This window comes from Peromyscus leucopus, chromosome 11, assembly GCF_004664715.2.
Source record: "Peromyscus leucopus breed LL Stock chromosome 11, UCI_PerLeu_2.1, whole genome shotgun sequence".
NCBI classification, from domain to species: domain Eukaryota; kingdom Metazoa; phylum Chordata; class Mammalia; order Rodentia; family Cricetidae; genus Peromyscus; species Peromyscus leucopus.
Window position 1 is genome coordinate 22,983,383 of NC_051072.1, and position 25,925 is coordinate 23,009,307.

Below are 25,925 nucleotides of genomic sequence, written 5' to 3' on the forward strand. Positions count from 1 at the left end.
AAACTGGTTGAAAATGAAGTTTTCCAATGACTTTTAAAGGCAGGAAACTGATTGTGAATTTTCTTTAAAGGACGTGGCCAACGAGATTAAGAAATTTGAAGCCCTAATAAAAAAGGATCTCCAAGCCAAAGAAAGGTAGGATATAATGTTTTATATCAGAAAAATGTGCCATGAATAACTTCGAATACTTACAAATAGATTATGTAGCAAAGTTACTGAAGGATCTTCCACTTTGGAGGCTTATTAAAGGAGTATATGAAAGAAGAAAAGATAACGTGACTTAAAATTCAGATTATTTACTCACTAACCATTTTGATCTAGACTGGAAAAGTGAGTATCAGGAAATGTAAAATCCGTGTACTTTTCTGTACTGTGTTTATTTTTCTGAGTTCAAATACATTTTAAAACATTTACTAAAATTGTTACACTAATTTAAATGTGCTGTAGGAAAGTCGTATTTGGACTCTAGTTTGATTTATTTCATGCCACACTCTCTGTGTTTATCACAGAGTATAGCAATAATGTATTGTTGAATGAAGTTTTTCACCAAATGTTATGCAATTTTATGAGTTTTCTTCTGTAAATTGTGCCTCCTTGATAGCTTCATTTACCTAAATATAACCATGTCTCATATCCTTTTATTTCTTATTGTAGTTCCTTGAAAATAACCCATTAGAGGCCACTCTTGTGGGAGCAGTGTAGGGCTTCCTGCCTTTAAAAGTGGAAACTAACCAATCTCTATATTTACATCTCATACGATGTTAAAGAATTCTATATTAAAGGAAAAATACACAAGTAAATGACACACTTGAGTTCCATTTTAATGTTTCCGAATGAGTGAATTATGGAGTCCAGTGAAGAATGGAGAGTTAGGAAAGAAATAGTGGGAGGTCAGCTATGGAAAGAAAATCAAGTAACTTGGAAAATATACCTATTTTCCTTTCTACTACCCTCTGTACAAATTCCTGATGCCCTGCCTTGATCCCCATGCCCTTTCTTAGTATGGCTGCTGTCCCCTAAAACCAGAACCCAGGATGCGTAGATGACAAGGAAGATCTGTCAATCCACCTTCGTCTCTCCACAGTTTCTTATCTCGCTTGCCATGTGGGAGCTTTTGAGTTTCGTTCAAGTCCATTTATCAGTGCTTACTACTTTTTCCTGGGCTATTTAGTCCTCTACCATGAGTTCTTATCTGTACGTATATCCCCTGCAATTTCAAACCTTTGAGTCTCACATTACAGTCCTTGAGCCGTTTTTAATTGACTTTTATATAAAGCAAGTGAAAGGGAATGAGAATTACTCTTTACATGTGGCTACTTAGGCTACCCTGCAATATTTGCAGAGGAGGCCAATTTTTCCTCCAATGCAAGCTTGGTACCTATGTCAAAACCCAAGTGGCTGTAGCTCATGCATTTATTTCTGGATATTGTATTCCAGCCCATTGGTATATTTGTCTGTTTTTGAGCTTTATTATAGTGGATTTTTTTTTTTGCCATATCGCTGTCTTATTTTGATATCAGGTATTAAAATATCGTCAAAATCTCTCTTTTTTCTCAAATTGCTTTGGGTATAAAGAGTCTTCATGAACTTTATAATCTTTCCTAGTTCTATGAAGAATTTTGGTGGTGAACATGCAAAATCTATACACTGCTTTCAATAATGTAATGTAACCACTTTCATAATATTGATTCTTTTGATCTATAAGCATGGGATCTACTTTGTCTAGGCTATTTTTTAATTACTTGTTTTTGTTTTGTTTGTTTGTTTGTTTTTGTTTGTTTTCTGTGTGTGTTTCCCAGAATGTTCCATTTAATCCTGTCAGAAATTTCCAAGCGCATTGGGAGTGGGCATAGCATAGAATCAGTCCCCCATCTCAGAGCAGCAGTGTAGGACACAACACAGCTGGAAAGTCACCCCAGTCAGTTCTCTGTAGCTCGGAGCAGCCTCACCTGGAAAGAAATCTCTTTCAGTGTGCTGCACAAATAGCTTCTCTGATGGCCACAACAAGAAATTTACCAGGAAGCCTCGGTCTAAAGCAAACTGAGAAAGAAAGCCAAAGTTATAGGACCAACGGCTTTTTTAAAGCCTTTTTTTTTTTTTAATCACAAACTCCTGTTAAAATTCATTTTAAAGTTTTAGCTCGGGATGTTCTGGAATCATTTAGAAAGTTCATGCTAACTTGTTGCAAAAAGAAGTGTTAAAATATTTGTGATATATTTTTTAATTATCATAGGATTGTACCACTTTCCCCTTTCCTTTTCCTCTCTCAAGCCCCTGAAAAGTCCTTCGGAGACAAGGGATGTCACCTCAAAGCCCATCCTTTTCCTTTGGTGGAAAATGGAAAGCTTTGGTGCCAGCAATGTAGAGCTCCTATGTCTGCCCCACCCTCACCTGTATCCTATTCACTAGGTGTTGTTTTAGACAACTAATAAATCCTATCAGTAATGTTTACTAAGCTGAGCTTTTTTGGATGCTGTAGTTTGGCATTTGGTGTGATAGATATACCAAGTAATTATATATATATATATATATATATATATATATATATATATATATATTTGACATAATTTCTATACTGATAATTCCTACATAAAAATCCATTATTCTATATGAATGTTTGGCAAACAATCAGCTATTGCTAAAACATAATCACTGTCTTCAAGATGCCCATATGTAATAAAATAAATATTTCTTCAATGAAACTACCATATAGCTTTCTTTTATTTTTAATTTTTTTTAACAATTTAATTTTCCAAATTCATATGGTGTGACAATTTGTTATATATAGATATTAATTAAACAAATCCAATCAGCATAGCCAGCATTTTTGTATCTTTCAATATGACCTTAATTTTTGATTAGCAAATATTTATGAGATACAATGTAATATTTTAATGCATTTTTAATTGCATAATTCTTGAATTGGGGAATGTAACATTTCCAGCTCCTTGTAATTACCTTGCATTTAGAGCCTTTGATAGCTTGTGAGATGATGGATGGATAGGTGGGTGGGTTGGGAGGATGAATGGATTGATAAATAACAGATAATTCATGAACTAGGTAGATTTTGAGCAGCATAAACAGTGTTTAGGAAGCAATTAGCCTATACTTAATCTAGAACAGAATCTTTGTAACAGCACATAATAGTTAGAATTTTGCTGAATGACCACATAACTTCTATAAACATTTAATTATACTAAACTTTAAAAATGCTTTTGAAACTGGTCCAAAGGATGTTTTTATTTATTTTTGTAGGTAGGGGGTCTCACTATGTAGTCCTGGATGGCATGAAGCTTGCTATGTTAACTATGATGGCATGGAACTCACAGAGATTCACTTGACTTTATCTCCCAAGTGTGGGGATTATAGGACTGAGTCACTACGATGGGCTTTCATTGTATTAAATCTTAATAAGCAAAGGTCAGCTCTGCCTTTGACCACCTGTGTGTTGAGTTCTAAAACAGTTTATCCTTAGCTCTTCTCAAGACAGAATACAACCATGTCTGGACCTCCTGTGGAGAAAATCATCAGAATCATAATGTTTTATAACTACATCTTACAATGATTCTCTGTGTAGTTGTGGAATTTAGCACACACCAATAGTTTGTACAGAGAATAAGAAGAGAATGCTTTTCCAATAGGTCCAAATTTTATCTGGGAGCAGCAAATGAACTAATTGTGATCTAGAATCTAATAGGATCTATGTAATATATGTGTATTAATCTCACACTAAACATGTTTTTGCAGTAGTAATTCTGCATATATAAAAATTGATAACTGTTTAGTCATGAAACACTTTAGTAACATGCCCTTTTCTTCTAAATAAATTCTGTTTTTTTCTAAATTAAATGTGTTAGTGATAACATAAAAATGGTGATTCATAATATAAACTCACTACTTCTTGGCAAGTAACATTATCATTTATCTTATGCAGCTGTACTATGGCATTCTAATTGCTTTTTAAAGACATATGCAGATGAGTATTAATGATTCAATTGTTATGCACATTGCTTCTTTTGTTTTTAATGATAACTTTTAATGACTATAAACTTAATGCCAAGGAACCATCTATTTCACTGAACTTAAGGTGTTCATCTTCTTTTGGGAAGACCTGTGCTGATGCCATATCAGTCAGGTCTGTGCTGAGTCTTGATAAGCAGGCCAACTTTGGACTTCTAAGTTCCTAGAAAAAGCTGGGCCACTACCCTAAGAAGTCATAAGTCCATTTGGGAGTACTTACAGTAGCTTCACCATTGTAGGTGAGAACAAAATAATAGTGAATGGGGTCATCCATACAGGTACTGTATTCCCGATAAGCTAACATTGATTATGTCTAGTCTATTGTCACTGATGTGTGTTCCTGACATTTGAATTATCTACAGTTTGCTTATTGTTGACTTAAAATAGGAGAAGCAAGAGGCCAATAGAAAGATGCAGGAAAGAAACCAGACTCTCATTATACTGAAGAGTATAAGAACTGAGAAAAGAAGAGATGTGTTTAAGAAGAAAAAAAAAGAAAAAGAAAAAAAAACTATGTTAAAGACCTCAGAGAGTTAGAGATAAATACTGATATAAAGCCAATATAATCTAGAAAAAAGCTACAGGCTTCAATGTTTAACCAATGCTTGTATCAATAGATTAACAACAAACTGAAAGGAGCCTCCTCCAGAAGTCTTCCATGATCACAATTAAAGGGCATGTAATTACATCGTGTTAAAATCTAACAATGATTTGTTACCCTTAGTGCATCCAAGACTTCTTTAGAAACAACAGACCAGACAACTACTGATTTGTTAAACACTTACTCAGATGATGACTACATTAAAAAGATCCAGAAACGCCTGGAAGAAGATGCTTTTGCACGTGAGCAAAGGGAGAAAAGACGGCGGAGGTTGTTGATGGACCAGTTAATCGCCCATGAAGCACAGGAGGTGAGATAGTTGATGTTAGTTCTACATTAAGAGTGCTGAGCACTTCAGAATACTTGGTCTTGTATTTGTACAAATAAGCATTTTATATTACATGTTGTCTGTCTCTCTGAGTCAGATGTCATAGGTAGATCCTCACATAAGAAAAGCAAAACCCTTAGTTATAAATTTTCAAAGTACCCTCCTTCCTCATTAGTGACTATAGACCTTGGGTACTTAGTTACTCGTAAGTAGTACAGTGGCAAATTCCTCCATGACAGTCAATTGGAAAACTGGTTAACTGTTACTCAAGTTAACGCCTAGTTTCACCTCCTAGGAGAAGTGGAAAAGCCTGTAAGCAAATTGAGGATATTCTAGATTACGTATTCTTTGACATCTCCTCTCAAATATATAAATACAGTTAAGATAGAAGTGAATCCTATTGTTTTCATTCATTCATTCTAAATACAGGATAATGCAACTATGTTCTAGGGTTGTTGACTTCCTTGCTAGCAACCATCACATATCTTAGTTTGTAAGTTTATATGAGAAACTATTTTACACTTCACTAAAATTTTAGTAAACAATCCACTTCTGAAACCTGAACTACTTCCATAATAGAACAACAGCAACAAAAGCTTTCCCACTTAACTTTTATGTGAAGGTCCTTATAGATCTTCAAACTGAAATTTAACACAATGTAGCCTTGATGCAGCCATCCCATGATACTCTCTCTTTCTCTCTTTTTCCCAATTTAATCTCAGTAATAATCCAAACTGGAGTCTCCACACCAGGATGTTCCTTATAAGGGTTGGCTAGCCAGAGTACATTTGGACAGCTAAAATATCTTGCTATGAAAACACAGCCTAATCTTATAGAATTCATTTAGAATAATGAAGCAATTTTGTATTTTAAGAAAATATGTTTGCGACTGTGGCTTGTCTATTCCAAACTAGACCACAGTTTAGTGGGCACCAGCGGGTGGTCTCAGCTGTACTTTTCTGCTCCTCTTGGCTGGGCTGTTAAGGCATCAGCTGGTGGCTTGCTAGTGCTGGCTGACCCCCAAAACCTGATGAGGTCCTGCTCAGAAGAAAAGTACCTTCTCTTAAAGTTTTCTTTCTCTAGTAGCTCAGGTCATGTATTCAGTGACTGTAACAAGAGTTTTAGAGGTCAAACCTCAAGGGCCTTTTGTTGTTTTTATGGTTGTTGCTTTGGTTTTTGTTGCTGTTTCATGGCTTTTTGTTTGTTTGTTTTTGGCTGATGTCTCGGTTATCAGTTCAAGTTAATGGTCACACCATATGTCATATTTAAGGAGTAGAACATTAGATTCTTCTGTTGGATATTTGTATATAGGCACAATGCAGAGCTATGAAGAACTGAAGGGAAGAACATGTGGCCATTTTTGCATTCTTCTCTTTTTCTAGCAACGGATAATAAGGGGATAAAAATTATTAACAATGACCTATTTTTAAAATATAATAACTAGACAGAACGAACACCTGTTGTGAAATTGTTCATGACTTTATCTAAGACATTCTATAAACAGAGTAAATGTCTTATTCATTTTCTGTTGAACTTCAATTTAAAGTTTAATGTAAGCCTAAAGTTCAGGTTTCAGCATTTACCTTAGGTTGTTGTTTGTATCTTACTTTGAAAAAAAACTGTATACTATTCCTCCTATATTGCTAGAGCTGTAGAGATCCTTTGAGACAGTGTCATTATTGATCCCAGAATTTTTCTACAAATCATTGGATCATTAGGTGTTAAATCAGAAACACCAGTATTCTTTCAAGTCCCCACTGAGAACTACAATTACCTCCTTTTTTTTCCCATATGATACTTCTATTTAGACAAAGAAATTCTGGTGGCTTGGGGAACTGTTTTTTTGTCTAAGTCCCTCATTACCACCTAATAAGAAAGGGTGCCCTGAAAATCTGAACTACTTGTACAAAGCACACAGCCAGATAATGGTACAAGTGAAGATGCAGCAGCCAATCTAATTCCCAGTTAATGCTTTTTCCTCTGTTCACTTCCTTTCCATTCTCCTGAAATCAGCCAAAAACACATCCACTTTCTGCTTCACACTGACCACTGAGATTACCTAAGATGAGTGATAGGTCACTTCCCCCTCTCCAGGCTTCATTGTTCATCGAGTTTTAGCTTTTCTTCCTCAGATTTTGACTTGTCACCCTGGAAAGGCACCAGTTCTGTATTTCTCTTCATCATCTTTACAGAGGCGTTATATTAAATTGCATATACCTGATTTCCAGACGTTGGAAACATAATTATAAATGGAAAAATGCATTCCTTGTTCAGAAAACTTTGAAAACTGACATGATTTGTTTTTGCTAGATTTTAAAGGAACTAACAACTTATTGGAAGCAGTTGTGAGTTTCAATAACATAGTGTTTCTAGAAAGATCTAGTATTAGACTTCTGTGATTAAGTAAACTCTATTGCAATTCATTGTAGTGTGTGTGCATATGCGTGCGTGGAGGGGGAGGGTTTGAATTTAAACTAAAGGGCAGAAGTTGACTTAAGCAGCTGTCATACCTTTCACACATTATTTGCACATCGACTTCTGAGTCCAGTGGATAATCCGGACTTGGCTTGGGTAAGTCATTGGCTCCCATGCTGGTGTTCACAGGAGGCCTATCGGGAAGAGCAGTTGATTCACCGGCTGATGCGTCAGTCCCAGCAGGAGCGCAGGATCGCGGTGCAGCTCATGCATGTTCGGCACGAAAAGGAAGTGTTGTGGCAAAATAGAATCTTCAGAGAGAAACAATACGAAGAAAGACGACTTAAGGATTTCCAGGATGCTCTTGATCGAGAAGCGGTAAATAAAATCCCATTAAACATTATATTGGATTGCCAGCTTATAACTGACAAGGGAGGAGGCGGCTCCCTATTATAGTGCATCCTCCAGAGCTGATTTGATTCTAAGCATGACATGCTTTGCCTTCAGTCCCGTGTCCACTTGTCTCTACCCAGCCTTTGAAGTTGCAACTCCAAGTGATTCCTCAGGAAGCAGTCAAGAGAGCTGTATTAGTATTCTCTGCCTTCCTGCGTGTTGGTGATAGTGTGTGCTTCCGTACATGCTTGTGAGTTTGAAATACTTGCTTCATCTTTCTTTTCCTTGAGTATCTAAAACACGTCTCTGCACTTTCTTCAGATACGGTGTTGCTGACAGAAGGCCAATGCTGATGATCTATTTTCATGTCCTTGAATCATTACGTTTTAACCACAGATACCCAAGGGGCTTCCTCATCTCTAACATTTGCAAACGTTACTAGTGTGGGCACTGGTACGGACAATTTTAGGCAATTATTCTGAGGCAGAAAGAGAACTTTTAGGAGGCTTTCTTTCAGTAAGAAAGTTAGATTTAAATAGTTTGTCACCCTTTCATAGGATTGTATTTCCCAAGCCTATATTGCACTGCTCCTTCTTGTAGACTATAATAATCTGTGGGAAGGCAGGGAGTACTCTAATTTATTGTAAGCGAGAACAATACCCAGAGTTCAAGAACTGTCTCCTGGGTATTTTCTTTGCTATTATGATATTATTTTGAATCTTGAAAATAAAATATCTAATATGTTACTCATTTACTACATCCTATGTCACCTGCACTTTATGTGTATGGTTTCTCATAACAAAAATAGATTTGTTTGTCAGTGTATTACTTTGGCTTTTGTCTATTTTCCTTTGGAGAACTCACGTTTATTTTATCAATTCGTCAAACTTGATTGCAGAGGCAGGAAGCTCCTGTGCTCGACATTTCAGATAGTTTGCACTGCTGTCGTTAAACATTTTTACATGTGTCTGAACAGCAGAGAGGGCCTTTCAGTAGATAGGGAAATGGTATTCAGCTCACCAGCTTGCTGCTTCCTTCTGTGATACTCCACGATAAAGCACATTTCATCTTAACTAGTAGCTCTTGATTTTAAATTTTGGTGCCACCTACTGTTATGAATAATTAATCGCAACATTTTGAGCATTCCCTTCAAATCACAATTGCACTATGCTCATTACATGGATATATAACTCCTGCAACACACACACACACCACACACACACACACACACACACACACACACACACACACACACGAGTACTATCTGTATCTAAGTTTGACACATAGGAAAGAGAGTCAAAAGTTTAAAAGTCACACAGCTTGTCAGAAACAGAGCCTTCTGTAGGTCTCTGTAGCCAAAGATCAACACTATTGAGGATTGCTATGCCCACAGACTTCTTTTATATTTCCTCGTTCTTCTTTTAGGGATGCTACATACATTGATGTGATGAGATAGGAAAGTATGGTGAGTCTAGCACAGAGTGGATGGCAGGGATAAAAAAACTAGGGAGACCAAATAGGTGAATGGAAAGGAAGTACGACAAAGATGAAGCCAAGATGAGAGAGAGGAAGACAGGAAGGGAGGGAAGGCAGAAGGAAGGAAGGAAAGCATGGTGGAGTAAGAGGAATCAGCAGCAGCAGCAGCAGCCCAGGATGGAATCTGTTCTGTTGCTGATAGGGAAATTCTATTGTTTCCTTCCAGTGTTTGGTTCCTATGGAGAACCAGCTTCACTATCTTAGTGTTACTGTCACCATAAATTCTCATCAGTGTCAAGTTCCTCTCTTATCCAAGCTCTTCTTGATATCAAGGAACGTGTCATAAAGCTCCTTGTCTCACTTGTACTCACTCTACGTGGACACAGGGCCTCTGAAACAAGCAATGAACAACTCTAGTGTCATCCCTGAATCTACCAAATACACTGGCCTGATCTTAGACGTCATCCATCCCAGTGAAATTAACAATAAATAGGCTAAATAAGACAGCAACAGTTAAACAAATGTTGGACTTTCCACAGCTATCTATTATCATAAATCTTATCATTTATCAGCAGGATTGTGATAAAAACTACTTGTTCAGATGAAATTGTTCAGTTAATTTTTCTGAGTATACTAAAATTATTAATACCCCTCCTTTGAGGAAATTGAGGCTTAATGAGAATAAATGACTTGTTGGAGTTCTTAAATAACTTGAATTCTGTGCCCAAGCTGGGGCTTGAATTTGTTGGCAGTTCCTCCGACACCCACATTTATTTCTATTTTCTACTGGCTGAATTAAATCACAGAAGTTAGATCCTATTAGTGAGGCAGCTGAGCACATGATCTGATTTCTGAAGCAGCTGGTAAAGTTTTTCCAAAGGCAGCACTTGATTATTTGAATCCCTCCAACTATGCTTCATGTTGCTTTCAGCTTTGCTAGTCTGCGTTTTACATAAAGAATGATTTAAACGAAATTATTGTGATCATACACACCAAGGAGAAGGTAGTGATAAAGTGTTTAAGTATTTAACTGCTTTTGTAGACATAGATGTTTTTACAAATGAATGTTACAAATTTACAAAGACTAAGGCAGCAAGGACTTAAACACACTTAAAATGTGTCGAGTGTGTTATCTCAAGGCACTGAAATCTAATTACCACACATTTAGCCAATCAGTAAGTTAATACTGAGAAGTGAAGGACAGTGATCATTATGAATGTGTTCCTGGTGAAGGGTCCTGGTCACAGATGTGTAAGGGCCAGCTGACCCAGACTAACATTTCTCTGTGACATTTGACCCTTGGCAAATGATGTAACTGAGACACCTTCAGGAAAGCCTAAGATCCAATTTATTTTTGTGACACTAGTCTTTTCCCATCCACACCACTTTCCACTGTAGTCTGTCTTGTTGATGAGCTGAACATGGAGTCCAACACTGCTTTTGCTGTCACCGATACTGAGTATATTAAGGATCGAAAGCCGATTCTTGACCAGTTAAATCCTGATGTAAGAGGTTTTGTTTTATTTAAAGATTATTTTTTATATTATGACTTTATCTTCCCGTGAACAATTTCGTAATACTCGCAACTTAAGGTTTGTCTTTGTGCTTTTAGGCTCTTGCCAAACAAGCCAAGATTGATTTCGCAGAACAAACCTTCAGGGAGAAGGAAATTCATGAAAAGATGGCTGCAGAAAGAGCTCAAGCGCGCTTTGAGAAGCATTATGGGATATGTGCAGAAATTTTGGATCAGATACTTGATTTGTGCACTAAAGTGGCAGACTATCGGTTGCTGACAAATAAGTAAGTATCACTTTGCAAAGTTAGTGTAACAGAGTCATAAGAGATACGAGAACGGTAAGACTGCTAAGTAGATGCAACCAATAGGTAAAGATTATTTCATGAATGGAGAATAAGAGGCAGAGGCTAGGAAAATGATACCTTTCTGGCATTGTTTAGGGTGAAACATGTCTTTATCTATTCATAAGTTATGTCTAAATTATTTGCCAAGATCATAATTATCATGTATGAAACCCTTCAAACTTACTGGTGGATGAAATTATTTGGAGACTATCTACTTAATGTAAATTATTTTTGTCATACCCTTTGTCTGGAAGGAATCAACATATTTACAATGAAATCATCAAAATATTAAAAAATGAAAAGCCAGTATAATAATTTGAAGTAAAAAAATTTAAATAATGTAAATCTAAAGTAGGAAGTTACAAATAAAGAATGCCTTGAAGCCTAGTTAGGCAGCAGATCGGTCCCTTATTGTCCTTACCTTCCTAGTTCTAAAGAAAACAGAGAGACATAATCTGCTGTGTGATTTCCATTTCTATTTTAGGTCTGTACAATAGGAAACTTGCCATGACATTCAGAGAGTTTTTTCGAGTTACCTTGACAAAAGTATGTTCTTTGTGTACTGAATCTAGTGAAGACAGTCCTCAGTGAAGACTTTCAGGCAAATGTAATAGTTAGACTCATATAGGCCTGTCATTTATGATGCCTTGCTAGAAGCTGAAGCAGAAAAAGAAGTTGAATCTCAGGGAGAGTGATTCCACAGCACAAGGGTCATGCAGTCCATTAGCTGGCATACAACTGCAGCTCACAGGTTGAGATCTTCTTATGACCTCACAATGAAAGGAACAGGAGCCAATGACTCATGGAATCAGCAGAGAAAAGATGAAAAATATCCCATCTTTCCTATATGTAAAGAGGGTTTTATCTGCTTGTCTGCTTTCTAAAGCTGCTTATTAAACATAATCGTGTAATGACATCATTTTAAAGTTACAATTACATTACAACTCAATAAACTGAACTTAAATTACTTTAAAAAATGAAGGAGTTAAACAGTAAAGTTTTAATATAATACTTTTATGTTATATTAATTTTACTATTAATAATTACATATGATATTATAATATATATAACATATATGATTCTAATATATTATATTATACATTAATATAAATTCAATGTTCCAAAACTTTAAGAACAAAAATATGCAGAAGTGATGAATGAAATAAATAGGGAAAACGTGACACAAAACAGTACAATAGCTAAAAATCTATTATATTGCAAGAACTAAAATATTTTTATGTTAGAAATGAAATAAGTCAAAAGTGAAAAATGCATAATTAGATATGGAAATCTCTAAGCAAATATAGGTCCATCATTTTAAGACACAAAAGCAAATTTGATTCTGTTTGGGGAAAGGAGAATAAATACACTTATCCCTATGCCTCCCACTAAATACATTTAAACCTCTAGTTATAAATCACACATAGAAAAGGAAAACATGGAGAAAAGTCAGGTGGTTGATGATTCAGGTCTAGCAAATCATGAAGTAATGGCCTTTCAGTATTTCCTTTTTGCTTCAAATGTCCTATATAAAACCTGGATTTTTTTTTTGTTTCAGGCATATTAATGGTATATGTTTTTCAATAAAGACATAAGCTATCAAAATGAATATTTTCAGATAACAACTGTTTTCTATCCAGTTTTTGGATGGATTTCCAGATTTTGTGGGCAAAAATGTAATCTCGCCTCTACTCATGCCAACAAGAATAGGAATCCTCATGGACCCTTGCAATGTAAAAAGGGATGCCACCTATATATCAGGATGGTGACAGGAAGGTCAGACAGGAGGCATGGGTTTCTATTTCCACCTGAGCATGGCAGAAAACCCATGCAGTCTCAATGGCATGTGTCAGAGAGAGCCTAGTAGAGCCTAGTAGTACAAAGGTCTCTACAGTAGAAACCACGGAGACTCTGTGAAAGCAAAATTTCTACCTCCTCCCAAGAGTAGCCATGGTCTCTTTTCTTGTGTGTCAGGGAAGGCACTTAGGGATTTTTACCCACACTTGCCATTAACAAGACAATATTTCCATTTTCCTTTGCCAGAATATTGTCAGAAAAAGCAACAAAAATTGAGATGCCAAGTATTCTAAACTATGACAAAAAAAAGTTATGTTGTCCATTATGTCAAGAACCAGAGGTTTGGGGATTTAGCTCAGTGGTAGAGCACTTGCCTAGCAAGCACAAGACCCTGGGTTCGATCCTCAGCTCAAAAAAAAAAAAAAAAAAAAAAAAACAAACAAAAAAAACACCAGAAAGCTCAGACTGGAAGTAAAAAGACAATGTATAATGCTGTTACATACTGAACTGCTGTTTTTTCCGTAAACTTTTAAGTGTGACCTTGTTTGGAATCGGGAACATTCCAGATGTGATTGGTTATGATGAGATGTTGGTTAATCCAACATAACTGGTATTGGTATCATTGTAAGAAAGAGAAAAGATACACAACTAAGGCGCTAAGGCACCCTGTTATGATTAATTCAATGAGTTATTGAGCTGCAAGCCAAGAAAAGCCAAATATGTCCAGCATATCATCAAAAAATAAGAAAGGCAACAAAGGATTCACCATGGTTTTCAGAGGTTACCTGGGCTTGCTGACATCTCAAATTAAAAATCCAAGCTTTCAGCACTGTGCAAAACAACCCATTACTCTTCTTTTCTCTACCCAGTTTGTGGTAGATTGTTCTAACAGCCCTAGGAAATGAGTACAGATGTCAACACTCAGATGACAGAGGTCTTCAAATTATCTAATTAAGAATTTTAAGCAGCCATGGCAAAGTGTTTCAGTGAGCAATTATGAGCTGCTTGAAACAAATGGAAAAGTGTAGTCACAGAACAGAGATGCAATAAAAATTAGTATTAAATGGAAATTTTATAATGGAAAAGTACAGCACCCGAAATAAGAGCTCAGTAGTTGGGCACATCAGCAGAATGAAATGGACAGAGAAAAGATGCAATGACTAGAAAACAGGCTAATAGAAACTGTCCAACACGAATAACAGAAGCAGTAGGTTGGAAAATTAAACAGGATCCCTCCCATCCAGGGACTGGTCACCAGTGTCATGTTTGTCTTCCGTCATTGCTAAAAATGCTGAGACGAAACATCTTATAAAGATAAAATCTTTATTTATAAGCCACAGCTTCAGAAGTTGTAGCTCATGGTTGTTTAATCTTACCACCTGAAAATTCCATTCCTTGCTAATAGTGCCAGTTAGACGACCAAGCTCCCAGTCCATAGGCTATGGAGATAACTCAAGACACAGAGTATCACACGTATTATTTCAGTTCTGGGGCTAGAGTGCTCAAAAATAATATAAAAAAATTTCTTGATCTTGCCAAGAGACATCAATGTATAGGTTCAAAAAGTCAAGCAAACTCCAAATAAGATAAATCCAACTAAGTTCATGCAGAGGCATATCATAACTAAATTTATGAAAACTTGGAAAAGAAGGCACTATGAAAGCCCCCCAAGGAAACGCCCATAGAGAAAAGCATTTTGAATGACAGATCACTTCTTCCCAGAAACCAGAAGTGATGTATTTTCAAGTGACAGAGCAAAGAACTCTCAGCCCAGAGTGTTATACTCCAGGGCCTGGAAAGATGGCTCAGAATGTGAGAGCATTTGTTGCTTTTGCAGATAATCCAGGTCTAATCTCCAGCATCCACAGGGTGGGTCACACTATCCATTATCCCAGTCCCAAGGAATTCGATGTCTTTTTCTGACCTCTGCAGGAACCAGCCATAACATGTGCTGCACAAACATACATGCAGGCAAAACACTCAAACAAATAAAATAAAATTTTAAAAAGTTTTAAAGAAACCTATCATGAATGAAGGGGAAATTTGACGTTGTTAGGTGATGATTACTAAGAACATTTGCTGCCGGCATGTCTAACCTTCAGCAGGTAGCTAAAAGATGTTTTCTTACCAGGAAACAAGTTCCCTTATAAAACAAAACTTGAAATAGGTAAAGCAGAGAAAGAACACCATAAACAACAGGATGAGTGAGAAGAGGTTCCCGTCTCCTCTTGAGAAGGCAGATCAAGTGAGGCAAAAGTATGATGCTGTGCAATGCACACACTGAGCAACACACACACTGCAATGTACACACTGCAACACACACTACAATACACTCTCTGTGCAACACACACTGCAATGCACACACTGTGCAACATATACACTGCAATGCACACACTGCAACACACACTGCAGTGCACATACTGTGCAGTGCACACACTGTGCAACACACACTGCAGTGCACACACTGTGAAACACACACACTGCAAGGCACACACTGTGCAACACACACACTGCAAGGCACACACTGTGCAACACACACTGCAAGGCAAACAGTGCAACACACACTTCAATGCACACACTGTGCAATGCACTTCTCAATGTGCACAGTGGAAACTTTTCATTACAATCTGATGAATTTAAAGAGGCAAAGGAGGCCATGTTTCTTTGTTTTCTATCAGTGATAAAATGATGCTAGTAGATGTATAAATTGTATTTGCACAAGATAATGTGTATCACATATGCTAAGTAACCTGTACAGGCTATGTTACAGATAGATTAAAACAGATTTGAAGAAATAATCATTTAATCCATAGTAATCAGGGAAAATAAACAGAAAGAAAGAATTAAAACTCCATGAAATTAGTAGACTTCACCTTCATATAGTAATTTCATCTCTAAATATAGTAATCTAAAGGCAGTGATTAGGAGATCAAAAAATATAACCAAAGTTTATGACATCTCGAAGAAATTAATTTCAAATAAATGACATAGGCAGATTAGGTGTTTTATATATATATATATATATATATATATATATATATGTAACAGCATATATATATAATATGTTACATATGTATGTAATATATGTTGTTTATATTAATCAAAATAAAACAAGGGATTTTATATTGATATCAGACACAATAGACATTAGAACAAAGAAAATCACCAGAAACAGAGAAGAACATCACATATTGTAAAGGGGTCTATGCAACGAAAAGTCACAGCATCTTTGTCATGTTTCCTCTAATGTTCCAACTTCAAAATAGGAAGAAAAATCTGATTTAAAAAAAAACAGATGTAAAGACCTTCAACCATAAATACAGACCTCAACAACTTACAGAAATTTCTCAGAAACTCAGCAATGCTGTCGTAGAAACCAGCACTGCCAGCCAATGAGCTCTAATAACTGTCATAACACACTTCATCCAGTAACAGGATAATATTGATTACAGTCAAAACCCTACAGAAACTGTATGTACAGATATAGTGTGTGTGTGTGTGTGTGTGTGTGTGTGTGTGTGTGTGTGTGTGTTTGTGTGTGTGTATGTGTGTGATGACTATTCTTGGTTGTCAACTTGACTACATCTGGAATCAACTAAAACCCCTGTTGCTAGGTACATCTGTGAGGGTTTTTTTTTCCCCTTAATTAAATCATTTGAGGTGCAAAGACCTACTTTTAATCCAGATCTTTTGAGGCAGGAAGGTCTACCTCTAATCTGGGCCCCACCCTCTAATGACAGTCTATATAAAGGACATGGGAGAAGGAAACTCTCTATGTCTGCTTTCCCTCACTCTTGCTGGCAAGTTCATTCCTTCACTGACAGTAGAGCCTACTTTATGGTTTGGGCATATACTGAAGACTGGATGAGACAACCAGCCTTGTTGACTGAACAACTATTCTATTCTTGGACTTTTCATTGATAGCCATTCTTATACTAGCTGGACTGTAAGGGCTGTAATCCACTCTAATAAGGTAGGTAGATAGATAGATAGATAGATAGATAGATAGATAGATAGATAGATGATAGATAGGTAGGTAGGTAGGTAGGTAGATAGATAGATAGATAGATAGATAGATAGATAGATGATAGATAGGTAGGTAGGTAGGTAGATAGATAGATAGATAGATGATAGATAGATAGATAGGTAGATAGATAGATAGATAGATAGATAGATAGATAGATAGACAGATAGACAGATGATAGATAGATACATAGTTAGATAGATAGATAGATAGATAGATAGATAGATAGATAGATAGATAGATAGATAGATAGATAGATAGATAGATAGATAGATAGATAGATAGATAGATAGATAGAAAGGGTAGGATAGGGCAGACAGATATTCATTCTATCAGTTATTTTCCTCTAGAGAACTTTGACTAATTCAATATTCCAGGGCATAGATATAGTGGTTTTAAACCTTCCTAATGCTGTGACCTTTTAATACAGTTCCTCCTCATGTTGTAGTGACACACAACCACAAAGTTATTTCATTGATACTTAACTATAAATTTGCTATTGTTATGAAGCAAGTTAGTATCTGATATGCAGGATATCTGATATGTGACTCCAAAAAAGGTCACAACTCACAGATTAAGAATTGATAGTATAGAATAAACCTCAACAAACTGAAAACACTTAAAACTTGGAATATAATTTTTGAGGAGTGGAATCAAAAGAGAAATCAATGTAGTTCAGCCATGCTTCAGCAGAAGGCCACACATCAGTGAATATATAGACAGCACAAATTTGACTTAATTGGTAAAAATAAGAGACAAAAGATGAGTAGGTAGGGAGGTATTATGGATGGAAGTGAATGTGGTCAGAACTCTTCATATGAAATTATCAAAGAATAAAAAAATGAGAGGAGATTCTCATTTTACCCAGCTTCTCTGGGGTTGTAGATTGTAGCCTGGTTGTCCTTTTCTTTGCATCTAATATCCATTTAAGAGTGAGTACATTCCATGTTTGTCTTTCTGTGTCTGGATTTCCTCACTCAGAATGATTCTTTCTAGTTCCATCCATTCACCTACAAATTTCATGACGTTATTGTTTTCCACCGATGAGTAATACTTCATTGTGTAAATGTACCACATTTTCCTTATCCATTCTTTGGTTGAGAGGCATCTAAGTTGTTTTCAGATTCTGCCTATTACAAATAATGCTGCTACGAACATGGCTGAGCAAGTGGCTTTGTGGTATGATTGAGCATCTTTTGGGTATATGCCCAGGAGTGGTATTGCTGGGTCTTGAAATAGATTGATTCCCAATTTTCTGGTAAACCGCCATACTGATTTCCAGAATGGCTATACAAGTTTGCATTCCCACCAACAGTGGAGGAGTATTCCCCTTACTGGACATCCTCTCTAACATAAGCTATCATCTGTGTTTTTGATCTTAGCCATTCTGACAGGTGTAAGATCGTATCTCAGTGTCATTTTGATTTACATTTCCCTGATGACCAAGGATGTTGAACAATTCCTTGAATGTCTTTCAGCCATTTGAGATTCTTCTGTTGAGATTTCTCTATTTTTATCTGTACCCCATTTTCTAACTGGATTATTTGATCTTTTGAGGTCTAGTTTCTTAAGTTCTTTATATATTTTGAAGATCAGCCCTCTGTGACATGTGGGGTTGGTGAAGATCTTTTCCCATTCTGTAGGCTGCCATTTTGTCTTATTGACTGTGTCCTTTGCCTTATAGAAGCTTCTCCATTATGTGGCTAGATCTGTGGTAGTGGTACTAGGACTTATTCCAGGTGCATGAAATGGCTTTTTTGGAACACATTCCCTAGGGTAGGATACCTTACTCAGCCTTGACACAGGGAGAAGGGCCTTGGTCCTGCCTCAGCTTAGTATGCCAGACTTTGTTGACTCCCCAAGGGAGGCCTTACCCTCTCTGAGGAGCAGATGGTGGTGGGATGGAGAGAGGTGAGGGAGATAAGAGAAGGGGAGGGAGGGAGAACTGGGATTGGTTTGTAAAATGAAAGAGAAACTAGGCCAGGCAGTGGTGGCGCATGCCTTTAATCTCAGCACTCGGGAGGCAGAGCCAGGCGGATCTCTGTGAGTTCGAGGCCAGCCTGGGCTATCAAGTGAGTTCCAGGAAAGGCACAAAGCTACACAGAGAAACCCTGTCTCGAAAATCAAAAAAAAAAAAGAGAAACTTTAAATAATAATAATAATAATAATAATAATAATAATAAACCGAGAGGAGAAACTCCAAGTACAAAATTCAAAACACATTTCTAAATAAATAATCCTCAGATCTAATAGTAACTCTTAATGGAAATATAAAAGTATATTGGATGAGAAGAATTGAAAATGCAACACAGGAAATCTTTTGAGACACAGCAAGGACAGTGCTGGCAGAAATTTGCAACGTAAACTATTCTGTAAAAAAGATGTTAAGTTTTGCGTCATTGACTCTGCCACCTCAAGAATCTAAACTAGGGAGGGAGAAATGAACTCAAAGTGAAAAGGAAGGAAATAACAAGGAGCAGAAAGAGAGATGACACACCCTATGAGTATCAGGAACAAAGCAGGTTTTACCTCAGAGCTACGAGACCCCAGAAGGATTAGAAAGAGGAGTGTGAATCACTCAGCACACTTGCCTGTGCTGACAGAAGAGATGAGCTGATTTCTCAGAAAACACAGATGCTGCAAAGCACCTCCTTGAAATTGGGCAGGCTCAATAACTAGCTGAATTTGTATAGGCTTATAACCCTTAAGGAAATTAAATTTGTAACTTTAAAAGTCTTCAAAAAGAAATTTCAGTCCCAGATGTTATTAAAGATTTCTCCCAGACATTTGGAGAATTAATAGCTAGACTTCATTTCCAAAACAATTATACACATGCCTTCCAGAGAAGAAAAACGATCAAATTCCAATTCATTTAATGAAGTTACTATTACCCCTTTATTTTGTAAATATAGATGAGACTATTATTACATTCATATGAGAAATAAAGTAACTAAAAAGGAAGAATGTATTGGAAGGGATGAATTCCCCGGTTCTGTGATTCATGAGATAATGAAGAGTATGATCTGTTGGTAGAAGGGCCAACACACATATCAGCCGATCGGAATAGAGAAGTCCAAATACAGAACACCACAACATGACCCACCTGATTGGGGTAAGATTCTAAAATAATTTGATGAAAGAAAGACAGCCTTGTTAGGAAATAATACTGGTGCCATTGATATTCACAGGCACAAAAATAAAAATTTTAATTGGCCCGTTATATACTTTTCACATAACATATAAAAATTCAATGAAAGTGAGTCCTCGGTAGAAATGTAAAATAGGGTATAAAATTTTTCACATGAGAGAGGTGTTTTGTCGTCCTGTGAATAGCCTTAGACATGCTACCAAAACCATGATTTGTGAGAGAAACCTGACAGACTCTCCTCCATTACAATGGAAAACCTTTTGCTGTGCAAAAAGATAGAAGTCAATAAATGGACTTTTATAAAATTAAAAAGCTGCTTTGAAAGAGACAGTGAAACACAGGGTTGGATTGAGTATTTATAGGACACAATTCGAACAGAGGAACGATAGCTGGCACGCACATTCTCTAAAGTTGCAGAAGAAAAACAACCGACTTCCCTGCCCCCCAAAGCTGTCACCGGCCCAAGGCTGCATCACTCTTTGCTTCAGTCGTGTGGGCCGTCTGTAGGTTGTCCATGCTCCAGCTGCTGACCCTTTATCCATGCGTATCCAGACAGCACCAACTGTACTCTCAGTGCATTGTGAAGAAGAAAAGAGAGGGTGAGAGGAAGAGGAGGGGGAAGAAGAAGAAGAAGAAGAAGAAGAAGAAGAAGAAGAAGAAGAAGAAGAAGAAGAAGAAGAAGAAGAAGAAGAAAAAGAAGAAGAAGAAGAAGAAAAGAAGAAGAAGAAGAAATGAACTTGGGAGGAGTGGGAGGAGGATGACATGAGGGCATAGATCCAGCAGGAGTTTGAGAATGGGGTGAGTTGGGTATGAATACACTGTATTCATATATGAAATTACCAAAGAGTATGTAATTTTAAGAAACAGAAAGAAATGCACAAAAACTTTACCAGAAAATAACAAAATCAGAATAAATTATTTATACATGACACACCCTGATAGAATCGCCAGATATTATGCTAAGCGAAAAGCCAATCCCTGAAGCTTATGAGTGATATGATTCCATTTATAGCTGTATAGCCTGGGGCTTAGCCAGCAACTCAAAAACACCCTGCCTCAGCCTCTTGAGTGTGGGGATTATAGTATGTACCACCATGCTCACACATTAGATCTTGTGTGTGTGTGTGTGTGTGTGTGTGTGTGTGTGTGTGTGTGTGTGTGTGTGTGTTCAGGTGACTGAGTGTGGGTGTGTCAGGTTGGGAGAAGGCCAGAGGACAACTTACAGAAAGTTAATTCTCTCCTTCTGTAATGGTTGCTGGAGATTGAGCTCAAGTGATCAGGCTTTGGGAAATCTCTCGCTCCCACCACATTTTTTAAGGGTCTCTCACTGATTTTGGAGCTCAGCAGGTAGGCTAGTCTGGCTGCCCATTCTGCATTCTCGATGCTAAGAGTGCAACAGTGTACTATCACACCAGGCTTTTTTGACTTGGTTCTGGGGTTTGAATTTGTGTCCTCTTGCTTACAAGGCAAGAACTTTCATGCTTGAACTATTTCTCCAGCCTAGCTATACAACACTTTTAAAGTCAGAGCATTACAGAAGCTGGGACTGTCTCCAAAGAAGGGGTTGTTGGGAGAGAAGAGAATAAGGCCATAGAAATGTCACACTAGTAATTCTGAGGTTTTTCAAGTGTTCTGTGTCTAAACTATATCAATGCCAAATCATGACTGTAATAACAAAGCAAAATTTAACTTATATGAGGTAAGCTGATAGAATTTGGATCATTTAAGAAAATGGAATAGCTAGTCCAAATGTACACATACATTTCTAATGGATAATTTTTAACATTTTTATTTATGTAGGAATATATGAGTATGATAGTGCCCACAGAACCTGGAAGAGGGTATCTGATCCCTTGGAGCTAGAGTGATAGACAGTTGTTAGTTACCTGGTACGGATGCTGGGAACTGAACTCAGATACTCTAGAAGAACAGCATGTTTTCTGAACCACTGAGCAGGTCTGAAGTCCCAGTTAATCTTAAGAATTAGGAAAAATAAAATAAAAACAGAAAAAAATGCTGGGGCAATGGTGGCACACGCCTTTCGTCCCAGCACTTGGGAGGCAGAGCCAGGCAGATCTCTGTGAGTTCAAGGCCACCCTGGTCTGCAGAGCGAGATTCAGGATAGGCACCAAAACTACACAGAGAAACCCTGTCTCAAAAAACTAAAAAGGAAAGAAAAAAAAAGAATTAGAGTTAATTGCTTATAGTTCTGTGCCTAGGGATGGTTTCCCACAAACATTTGTTGCACCCATGTTAGCATAATACTGATATTATTATTGTTCTGGTCTTGTTTATGCAGCCATTTCTAGGAGAGACTGTTTCATAGCACATTTCCAGATACCCTGACTATTACAATATGTCTGCCCCCTCTTCTGTTACATTCCCTTGAGGCATAGATGCAGAAGCTGTGATGAAGATGTTGAACTCATGCCCCCCAAATCTTTAAATCTTGGTATTGCCTTTAGTATGGTTTTCTGTGGTGGCCTCCATTTGCTATAAACAGTAGCCTCTTTGATGAGGGATGGTAGATAAGAGGTAGAATGCTGGCCTAGCAAAGTGGTGGTAGTAGAAATATAATAATAAAAAAAAGAGAGACTATCAACCTGAGAGTGAGGGGGTATGGGAGGGGGTTGAGAGAAGGCAACTGGGAGAGGATTGAGGGGAGGGAAGAAAAGGAATGGGGGAAGTGATGTAACTCAATTTAAATTTAAAGCATTAAAATTTTTTTAAAAGGACATGAACTAGAGGGGAAGGGGAGCAGATATGGAAGAACTGGGGTGTGGACGTGATCAATATAGTGTATAAAATTCTCTAAGGATTAATGTAATATTCTTTTTATAAAAGAAGAATTACAATTAAGAAGAAAGGGTGACGTTCAGGCCCGAAGGCACTGCACATGTTTTTCTTCTTCTCCCCGGAACCTCAGCACATCGGGTTGGGGGAGTGTGAGGTCGGAGTCCCGAGGAGCAAGGTTATCAATATTGGTGAAGACTAGAGAGACTGCTTTCAAAAGCGCTTCTGCTTTAGAAGCCTTTGCAGCTGCGGCTGTCACTGCATCCTTCTGTGTGAGAAACATTACAGTAAAGGCCAGATAGCTGGCTTTTTTTTTTTTTCATTTCTTTTTGTGAGTGAAATATGTGGAGTAATTTAGTGGATTGCAATTACAAAGCCAGACCACCTCCTCAAATGTCATATTGAAATCACCACTAAAAAGGAATATTAAAATACTGGAAGAAGGAACACTGGTAATTTTAGCTTTCCATTCTGGCAAGTGATGGAGTAAGAAATGAGAATCAATGCCCAAGTACGATGAGAGCTGATTTTTCAAGACCCCTGGCCACATACATAACCCTTTAAAGAAGAAAAGTTTTTAGATCTGTACCCATTGAATAACAGATCCCTTTACCGCCCCTTCCAGCTCTTGATGGTCTCTATTTTAATTTATGTCCTCAAATACATCTTTTCTAGGCATGCTGTATTCATGGAAGCACAGAATATCTGTCCTTTTGTACCAGGGTTATTTATTCACTTAGCATTTCTTCAAGGTCCATCCATGTTGCAAATGCAACTTTTTTTTTGTTGTGATTTCAAATTCTAGATGAACCATTTTTTAAAAAGAGACATTTTCAGAGTCATGCCAACCTCGTCTTTTCACACATTTTGTTCCTCTCAGAGATGTTTTCCGGTCACTCTGTCCTGGTTTCCTCTGAGACATTCTTTAGGCCTCAGCTTAGCAGACATTTGTTCAAAGAGGCTTTTCTCAAACCAACAAATCTGGTCAGGCCATGCTGTTACAGTCTCCCATTGTATGATTCTCAGCTGAATCTCTTGTTTACATCACTACTTTAACTCTTCTTCCCAAAGCTGGCTATCGGAGACTATGGATTGCATTTGCTCTTTTATCTTGTGAAATGTCTGGAACTTCAATGTTGCTTGGTGTCACTGACTCTTCAAACCTTTCTTATTGTCTGTGGAGCAAAAGAACAGCTTATCTGAAGCAATGAGGGTGATCCAAACACTTAGGCTTTTTAATGCCCAGCTTTGGCATCAAATGACTGCAATCGTGGGACATAATTTAAATGATATAACATTCTACTTCTGTTAGAAATGACTAGAATAAATGAATACCAAGGCTCCCTTAAGATAACAGTTTATTTATGTGCATATCATTATAACAAAAAAGTCTAATGTATGTTGGTAATTCTGACATTGTACATGTGATAACCTTTAAAATTGTTTAGAATTAATCATTTATGTTTAAGTCAAATGAAGGAGAATCATTTATATAACTATAAAAAAGAACAGTGATTGGGGTATATATTTCCCTAAACTATTCATAATCCTTTCCTTTTTTTTTTTCTTTTTGTCCCAGTAGTCTCATTCCACATAAGATAATGCATGATTGGAAAGAACTGTTTTTTAGTGGAAATCCCATCTATGAACAGACTTCTCTTAAACATGGGACTGCAGAGGCCACCGGGGAATATTTTATAGAGCTGGAGAAAAGGAACTTGCTTGATAGAAACGATTATGAGGACTATAAGGTACATACTTCATGGAATAATTTCAGTACATGAAACACAATAAATTACTTTCCTTAATGCTAATTTGTGTATTTTACTTAAGTCCTATTAATGAAAAAAGGCATGTTATATTTGCATTTTCTCCTGTATTAATTCATATATATAACTAAGTTTTACCTGCTTAAAATATTCATCATTATTATCTGATGTTCATAATAATATTGGAGCAGTCTAAAAATAATTAACTGTAACACACTGAGCAAACAGATGTCAGAAGGATACCATGCTAGAATTTTTCTTTTATGAGCTTTCTATCTTTGTTTCAAAAACTATTGTTAAAAGGTGATTTCCAAAGTAACTTTTCTCGGTAATATATTGCTTTCCAGGCAAAATGGAAAAGAAGGTGGTTATGGTTTAGAGTGGCATAAATCCATACAATAGTTTATGCAAATAACAAGAGTATCAGATACAAATTATACATTTAACATATATATTTCAGTTCAATATTATTTCATATTTAAATTATACATATTTATGAAGTCACTGTGATAAATTGGTATAGGCATACTATAGTTGGTTTATAACTATTTATGATCTATTTTGTATTGAGTTAAGAGAGTAGTTCAAAGAAATCATTAATATTTTAAGGAAATGGAAATACCACACCTGCCTGTTAGAAAGCTGCTGGAAATCTTTGGGATTAAACAGCGGGCATTGTCCACTGCTAACTGTAGACCTCAGGTATCTAATCTCTAAGCACTGAAGACATTTGGTGCCTCAATTTATGAAATCGTAATGTACCTATCTTATTTTGTTCTTACAAAGCACATTTAAGATGATACATGTTAAATGCACTGTGTATTAGATTTGAGTAATAAACACTAGTTCATTTTACTCCACAGCTCTCCCCAGCTCTCCCCAGCTCATATCATCCCACCCTTAGTAGTAAAGATGTAGAAGTGGTGGCTGTAGAACTCAGGTTCTGGGTACATGTATAGCCATGGAATGAAGAATGAGAATGATTATGTTAGAGTATCACTGACTTCTAGAAGGTTAGCAAATACAATATGAAAACAGGAATAATAACGGGATGAGACCTAATCATTCACTGATAATCAGTGAATAGTTAATAAACATTTACTATGAAGATGAATGCATAAGATGAATTCATGACATTAACTAGGGAAATGGACAAAATAGTATGGATGTGTAGATCTTAAGGGAAGTTAAGACTGTGTAAAAAGTTAAGGAAACAATATCAGACTATGGGAAACGATGTGTAATCTTTATTTTAATTGAATGACAATATGTTTATATCCTTGATAGGATTATTATTTATT

General features: G+C 36.8%; 1 protein-coding gene across 1 annotated transcript in view; it reads left to right on the plus strand.

Moving 5' to 3' along the window:
• Spef2 (sperm flagellar 2) overlaps positions 1-25,925 on the plus strand; it is a 170,175-nt gene that overhangs the window by 30,079 nt on the left and 114,171 nt on the right. The window contains 5 exon segments of the mRNA XM_028895063.2: positions 71-135; positions 4,745-4,931; positions 7,554-7,742; positions 10,846-11,033; positions 24,438-24,606. Coding sequence (XP_028750896.1) covers positions 71-135; positions 4,745-4,931; positions 7,554-7,742; positions 10,846-11,033; positions 24,438-24,606 — 798 coding nt within the window.